The following is a 7,609-nucleotide window of genomic DNA, read 5'->3' on the forward strand; positions in this document are numbered from 1 at the left end:
TTAATTATAACAGTTATTGATTAGTTGGGAAAGTGAATAATCTGAAGCTCAAATAAATGACTCTGCTGCTTGGGGTCTCCTTCCTACCCCTCACGAGGAGGTGTTGTACTGAGTCCTATGTGAAGATTCCGCCTGGATGTCTCTACTGGTCCCTCCTTATTTCTCCCTCCACTCCCCACCAGACACACAGTCTGAGTTTTTCAGACTGAGTTTGCCTTAAAGACTGCTCTGACCTGAAATAAAGCTGGGTCAGCATCTTCAGAGAATTTGGAGACAATTACAGAAAAGATACCTAAATTTTGAAGACTCGGAATTCATTACACTATTTTTCGTTCAGTTGGGTGAAGAAGTGATAGAAGAAATTCTGTAGGAAGAAAAATAGAACCACAAGAACGAAAAGAAAAATGATCACTGTATTGTCAGACTGAGCGAACAGAACAGTGTGGTTTAGTGAAAAAAAAAAAAAAGGAATTTGGGATTAAAAGGCATGAAAGAACCTTTCTTTTAAGCTTATCACCACAGTTGTTAACCCTGTGATCTTGTAGAAGTCAAATAACATCACAGAACCTTTGTCTCCTAATCTGTAAACTAAGGATGAGAGTGACACAATGAGAATAATACTTTCTTCATGAGGTAGTTTTATTTTTTAGGTGGAAAGGGTTAGGAGTGGGGAGGCATCAGATTCAATCCATCAGGACAGTTCTGCAAGATGGTTATAAACATTACACTGAGCTCGCCCCTATAAGTTCTATCATATTTGTTGAATTAACCAGGTTCCCCTCTACTCAGTTTTCTCCTGTCAGATTCTCCTGAAGGAAACCCCAGAGAGTTAAGCAGATATAGAGATGATAGATATGAACATAAATAAAGTCATCTCTCAGTTTATGAAATAGATGCATGCTGGCAAATTTGCCTGTAAAGTGGATTTCTGAAAAGCAAAGCCCATTTCCCTACTGATATCTATTATAAAATCAGATATATGTCCACGGGAAAGAATTTCCCAAGACACTAAGTCAAAAATTGTCACAGAAAAAAAAAATTGTCACCGGACAGCAGTAGTTACTTTGAAGTGTGTTCAGAATTTTGAAGTGTTTGTCATGATTTTCCCAACCCTGGGATTCATCTGCCACCTATCTTTGCAGAAAAGGTTCGTTCACAACTAAAAGAGATCAACAGCTCTTGGAACTAAGCGGCCGTCCTCCTCTGGTCTAGATGTTTACATAGTCCATGGACCTAGGTTATAATAATATGTGTTGCTAATAGATGGTGTAGCTTAGTATGCAAAGCAGTACCATTCCTTAAATTTTGGAGGAGGTAATGACAAGTCGATGGATTCTGTGTTTTATCACTTTCTTAATCTAAAATTTCAGCATATTGAGCTTGTTTATAAAAGGCTAGATAGAGCTGGACACCACCAGTGTGGTTCATTAGGTGGTCCAGTCTGAATGCCACAACCACAGGCCAAAGCACTGATGGTCTATGAGGTTCCAGAGTAGGATTGTGATCCAAGAACTAAAGAAAGGCCACAGCCTTGTTATTCTTAGCAGTTCCTACAGAGGAGCCATTAAAACTGCAAATAACTCATAATTAGCCTCTGCTTGATTCTTCTTGCAGGAAGAATCATACATGTGGAGAAGCATGCTTGTGGGATGCAAACCTCATGGAGAAAATAGACAAATAGTTTCATAAAGTTCAACTTTTTTCTATAGATTTCTTATAGTTTCAAATTGTGTAGGGGTAAAATCTACTTTTATTTTTCACTTACTCTAGTTTAAGGAAAGGCATAGCCTACTTAGTTTGCTCTGGATCAGAGAATATGGCTTTTTAAAAAAGCATATATGATCATATAATTGCTAGCAAGTCTGTCACCATATTTCAAGGGTATCTATTTATTACTTTCATAAACATTTAAGTTAAACACCAGGGTAAAAAAAAAAACGATCTTCAATAGTGACATGAACAGGAATTCTAACTATTCTAGCATTAATATATTTTTTTAAATAGCTAACATTATCTCACTTGATTCTTTTTTTTTTAAATTAATTAATTTATTTTATTGGCTGCGTTGGGTCTTTTTTGCTGCGCGTGGGCTTTCTTTTGTTGCGGTGAGTGGGGGCTACTCTTCGTTGTGGTGCACGGGCTCCTCATTGCTATGGCTTCTCTTGTTGCGGAGCCCAGGCTCTAGGCACGTGGGCTTCAGTAGTTGCAACACATGGGCTCAATGGTTGTGGCTCACGGGCTCTAAAGCGCAGGCTCAATAGTTGCTCACGGGCTTAGTTGCTCTGCGGAATGTGGGATCTTCCTGGAGCAGGGATCGAACCCGTGTTCCCTGCATTGGCAGGCAGCTTCTTAACCACTGTGCCACCTAGGAAGCCCTCTAGCGTTAATATTTTTTTAAGCGTCCTATTTGAATATACAATATTAATTGTATTGGTCATATTTTACAGTATCAAATTCTTTTTGTAAGGACCCCATTGTATTTTTGCTTTTAAATCTGTTTTAACATATATTATAAAACACACAATACTGTATTTCAATATTTGGTACTTAAAATGCTTTAAGGACTTACCACATTTCAATCAATTGAAATCTAGAATGGGCATAAAAATGTCCTTCTTTGATAAAAGATTATTTACCATGGGCTGTACTCAGATCAAGAATGTCCTTGGGTTATAGCTACATTTAAAACTCATGACTTTCACCACTGAACGTGGATGATTTGGTGGAATCAATCAAGAAGTGTCCATAGTTAACTCAGAGTATGAGATAGGCCATAGGCATAGTAGAAAGAACATGAGAAACACTCTGGTTGGACCCTGAATCTGTGCCCTTTGATTTAAGTCCCTGGGCAAGTTATTTAACCTCAATGAGTATCAATTCTCTCATCTATAAGGCAGGGATAACAAAACAAAATGGGTGTGTATTAAAGAGAATTAAATAAAATATTGAACTGCAAAGTGCCGAATAGTTGCATACTAAGCATTATTTTCCTTTTCCATTCCCTCTCCTATCTCAAAATAGCATCAAGTGGTCTATGAGGTAGCCAGGATGCCTCAACTGCTAAATGAAATATATCTACAAACTTTCCGACCTCTCTGTACTCAGAATCCATCAAGAAATAAATTTAAAAACTGAGCTGGGATTCATTATTTAAAAAGTCAAAATCTTTATTGCAAAAGAGTCTTTAACCAAACACCTTTGAAATTCCAAGCTTTAGACAACATACTTTCAGCAGTATTTTATACACTCATAGAATCTTGATATTATTATAGTAGAGATTTTAAGCATCATGTGGTCTGATTGTCCACCTAGTGTTCTAATCCCCTTTATCTTACAACTTGGTCCTATCTGAACAGACACAGAGAGCAGACTGCGGGCAGGAGTCAGGGTAAGGTGTCACCAGACTGGAGTTTCACCTGTGGTACAGCATCAGTTTGTTTTTTCTGGAATGGACCCAATCTACAAGCCTTTGGGGTCCTTGGTAAGTTAAGGAAGCATTCCCCCACTTGTCCTGTGTAGTTAATTTGCTTTACCTGCTCCAGGGGACCAGGCTGGCTGCTCAGGCTCCTTCATCTAGAGAAGATTCCGCCCAGGCTTGCACTCCCCGTTGGCCACTCTCGAGTCTAGACCTTTTGCCGCCCTTGCCTTCCTGTCCTTCATTGTTCTGGACAGGCGGACGGACTTGACACACCAATTTATTGTGTTAATGATTATCTCCTCTCGTGGGATTATTGTCAGCCTAAAGGTGACTTGTAAAACTACAGTGGCCTCATCAGCAGGAATGAAATGGGATGGTCTAGGACCTGAGCACCCCCATGGCGGAAGTATCTTGGGACAGCGTGGCCTTGGGAGCCCCCCGCCCCGTTCGAATCATACAAGGTATTTACCTTCCGCCAGTTAGTAAGCTTAGTGTGGACCAGCATTCATGTTCACCGGAAACAGAATGTGTCTCTTCACGTACGTGATTACCCAATGCAATTGAAATCCTTTAGGCTAAGATTGAAATAACCCAGGAAAGGCTGATTCCTATCACGTTAACTTCTAAATGCCTCAGCTGCTCAGAGTTTCTAGAAAGAAAAAGCCAGTCCAACTGCTTCATGTTTCAATCTGGCACCTTTTTAAGAGGCTGTGAACAGGTAGGGAAGGGCGGCGGGTGAGCCCCTCTGACGGAGGAGCTGGGAATTGTCATCCCTGTCATCACAAAGGCTTTGCTTTTGAGAAGCAAATGCTCAAGTAGCGTGATGGGGCTTCAGTTAGAAATACCAACCACAGCTGTAGAAAATCTGTGAGCTGAAGGGTTCCAGCTGATGCTGTGAGCGTTAGAAGGAGGAATTATCCAGAAAAGCGGATTCCCCAGAAAGACTGTGCTGTTACCTGTGCCGAGACCCTGACTGGGGCCTTTAGGTGTCTGCTCTACCCAGCCATGACTGAGGAGCAGGAAGAGAAATTCAGAAATTGTTAATTCAGTCTGGTCTTTGTTCTACCAGATGCCGTGATTGTCTGTATAACGTTTCTCCAGGTTAAAAACAAACAAACAAACAAACAAAAACAAAACAACAACAAAAAACTGTTTCTGTGTTATTTTCTTTCTGTGGTGAGTCCTCATTTTCACTTTTCATCCTCTCTTCCCCCCCCCCACTCCTGTCTGTAGGAAAGAAAGCCATTTTCCTTTTTGCCAAGTTTGCCCTTTCTTGCCCTCTTACTTCCCTCCTCTCTCTCCACCTCCTTGGGGCCCTTCCCCTTGGGTTTATATTGCCAGCTGTGTTGTCTTTAATGCTGCCTTCCTTTCTCACAGAAACACGATCAGCTAAGAAAATCTCACCTGGGCAGTGACGTGGCACGCAGCAGGCGGAGAGGACATGCGCGCCCTCGCTCCTTCCTGTTTCTCAACTCCATCTTCGCGGTAGCGGCAGCCGTACCCGCGGTTCAGTCGCCAACATGCAGCTCTTTGTCCGCTCTCAGGAGTTACACACACTCGAGGTGACCGATCAGGAGACGGTCGCCCAGATCAAGGCTCATGTAGCTTCGTTGGAGCGCATCGCGCCAGAAGATCAAGTCCTGCTCCTGGCAGGCACGCCCTTAGAGGATGAGGCTACACTGGACCAGTGTGGGGTGGAGGCCCTGAGCACTCTGGAAGTAGCCGGTCGCATGCTCGCAGGTAAAGTCCATGGTTCCCTGGCCCGTGCTGGGAAAGTAAGAGGTCAGACTCCCAAGGTGGCCAAACAAGAGAAAAAGAAGACCGGCCGGGCCAAGAGGCGTATGCAGTACAACCGGCGCTTTGTCAATGTTGTGCCCACCTTTGGCAAGAAGAAGGGCCCCAGTGCCAACTCTTAAGTCTTTTGTAATCTTGGCTTTCTCTAATAAAGCCACTTAGCCCAGTTAAAAAAAAGAAAGAAAGAAAAAAGAAAATCTCACCTGCTCAACCATCTTACCCCCTAAGGCAACATGCTGTCTCCCTCCTCTTTGCCATCAGACTTTTTGAGCTTTCTATTGCCCTGGCCCTTCTTCCTCACCAGATACCCAATCCTTCACATGTTGAATCTTTGCATAGAAGTCAGTCAAAACCCTCACCGCTGAAAGTGCTGCTTGAGCGGAGCCTGGTGATTGACAGATTAAATGACATTTCCTGAAGCATCCGTCCTTGACGGTCTACGACGTCCCCAATTTTCTCCTCCCTTGGAGTCTGAGACCTGTCCCGTTGTAAGCTTATCTTTGTTTTTTGAACTCTTCTATCTCCTTTGTGGCTCTTCTCCCTCCTTTTGCCCTCAAACTTAGATTTTTTTCCCCCTTCAGGTCACTGTTCTCTTTTATCTTTCCTTCACGTTTTTTTCGTCCTCAGAACTTTAACTGCTACTGTCTGCATTACCACTTCCAAACGAGTATTTCTATTAGTGAAATAGAAATATTTCTCTTATATTTCTAACTACCTCCCAATGACCTTCAGGTATCTCCATCTAGATGTCTTTGTCTGTCTTCACCTTAATAAATCAGAAACCTAAACCCCTTTCCTCCCCCTACACCACCTTCTTTTTCGGACTCCCCTGTGTCTTTCCAATCACCACCTACCACTTGCACTCAAACCTTGGAGTCTTGTTAACTCCTCCTAAATGTTCAGGAATTTGTTACTTCTACTCTGTAATTTCTCTTATATATACCTCTTACTTTTTGTCATCACCATCTTTCAGGTTCTCATTCCTTCTTGTTTTTACTAAAATAACTTCCTGAATCATGTCTCTGCTTCTCAGTTCTCTCCTCCAGGGCACTCTCTATACTACAGGAGAAACCTGTATAGTACAGTATATTTCTCTGTATACTATGGTAGAGATCCTGCTATTCAAAATCATCAGGAATTGGTAGCTTGTGGATTTATAAAAAGAACATCAGTTAAAACAGGGAATCAAGAGTGATGATGGACACATATTTTAAACATTTTTTTTAACTTATAGCATATAAATGTGCATTAATCTAACACTTTCTGGGCCAGTGATTCTTGTCCTGCGTAAACTTTTTTGCATGAGTATCTCGACTGCATGTTTTCTTTGTTTTTTTGTTTTGTTTGTTTTTTGTTTTAGAGAAAAAGGAACTTAAATTTTTGAAGAAATCTGAAAACAAAATCCTCCTAAATTTTTGTCATCCCACCAGTCATTTACAATTTTTTCACCTACACCTAATTTGATGACATTAAAAACAACAACAACAACAACAAAAAACTCAGAGTACAAATCTTTCTTTGTGTACTTTTATTTTATCAGTGTGTTTTAAATAAAAAATGACATAATCATAATAACAAAGGCAATTTGTGTAAACCGGTTGACAAGCAAACACAAATTACTCTTGGTTAGTATACAGTACAGCTGATGGGAGCAGAAGTGCTCAGATATTCTGTCTAGAGAGGAGCCCATTAGTGGTGAGTTATGCTGGCCCTCTGTGTGCAGTGCCAAGAATCAGGGCTGGGAAAGATCAGCTCTTCTGGGACTTTGGCTGTTTGGGGGTCTGCTAACAGAACGTGCACTGTATTGTCAAGTTACCTGGAGTGAGATATCTTTGTTTCTGAAATCCTAAAAAATACCAACATTCCATAGAGATACCTGACCTCATGAGAACCTTACTTTGAGGTGGGAGAGTGTTGCTGGAATAACACCCCATCACCCTGTCAGCAACTTCTGCCATTGGCAGAGATGGCTAATGGTCTGCCATCCAGCTAGGGGTCTTCTCAAAGTTTTTTTCAAAGAGACTTAAAAAAATTCACATATGCAACAATAACCAAAAAAAAAAAAAAAAAAAAAAAAAAATCAGAGTGAAGATACGTACACATCTGATTTTAATATAGAATTTCCACAGCAACATATTACTCACTGTTTAATGTTCAGTAACTTAGAGTCCAATTTGCCCATAAAACAATTGGATAGTGTTCAGATCCAGATTATAGGAACCTCATTTGTTTATAAAATATTATGATCTTGAGCCTTTCCGTCTACCATGAGTTAGTCCCTACTCTGGGAATTGATGTCATATTCCCTAACTAGAATCACTTCTGGAGAGCAAAAATAACTTACGAGAAAAAAAAAATCGTAAAAGAAATCGAGTGTACTAATCCATGGATTGAAAT

General features: G+C 40.9%; 1 protein-coding gene across 1 annotated transcript; it reads left to right on the plus strand.

Annotated features, from left to right (window-relative positions):
• The first annotated feature begins 4,933 nt into the window (after positions 1-4,933).
• LOC130830922 (FAU ubiquitin-like and ribosomal protein S30) lies at positions 4,934-5,408 on the plus strand. The gene has a single exon (XM_057698210.1). It carries the CDS (start codon positions 4,939-4,941, stop codon positions 5,332-5,334), a length of 396 nt encoding a protein of 131 aa, XP_057554193.1. The 5' UTR covers positions 4,934-4,938; the 3' UTR covers positions 5,335-5,408.
• The last annotated feature ends 2,201 nt before the right edge of the window (positions 5,409-7,609 follow it).

The sequence above is a fragment of the Hippopotamus amphibius genome, chromosome 1 (assembly GCF_030028045.1).
Source record: "Hippopotamus amphibius kiboko isolate mHipAmp2 chromosome 1, mHipAmp2.hap2, whole genome shotgun sequence".
Lineage (NCBI taxonomy): Eukaryota > Metazoa > Chordata > Mammalia > Artiodactyla > Hippopotamidae > Hippopotamus > Hippopotamus amphibius.

Excerpts from the sequence above, each read along its gene's own strand:
- LOC130830922 (XM_057698210.1), top strand. The coding sequence starts at position 4,939 with ATGCAGCTCTTTGTCCGCTCTCAGGAGTTACACACACTCGAGGTGACC.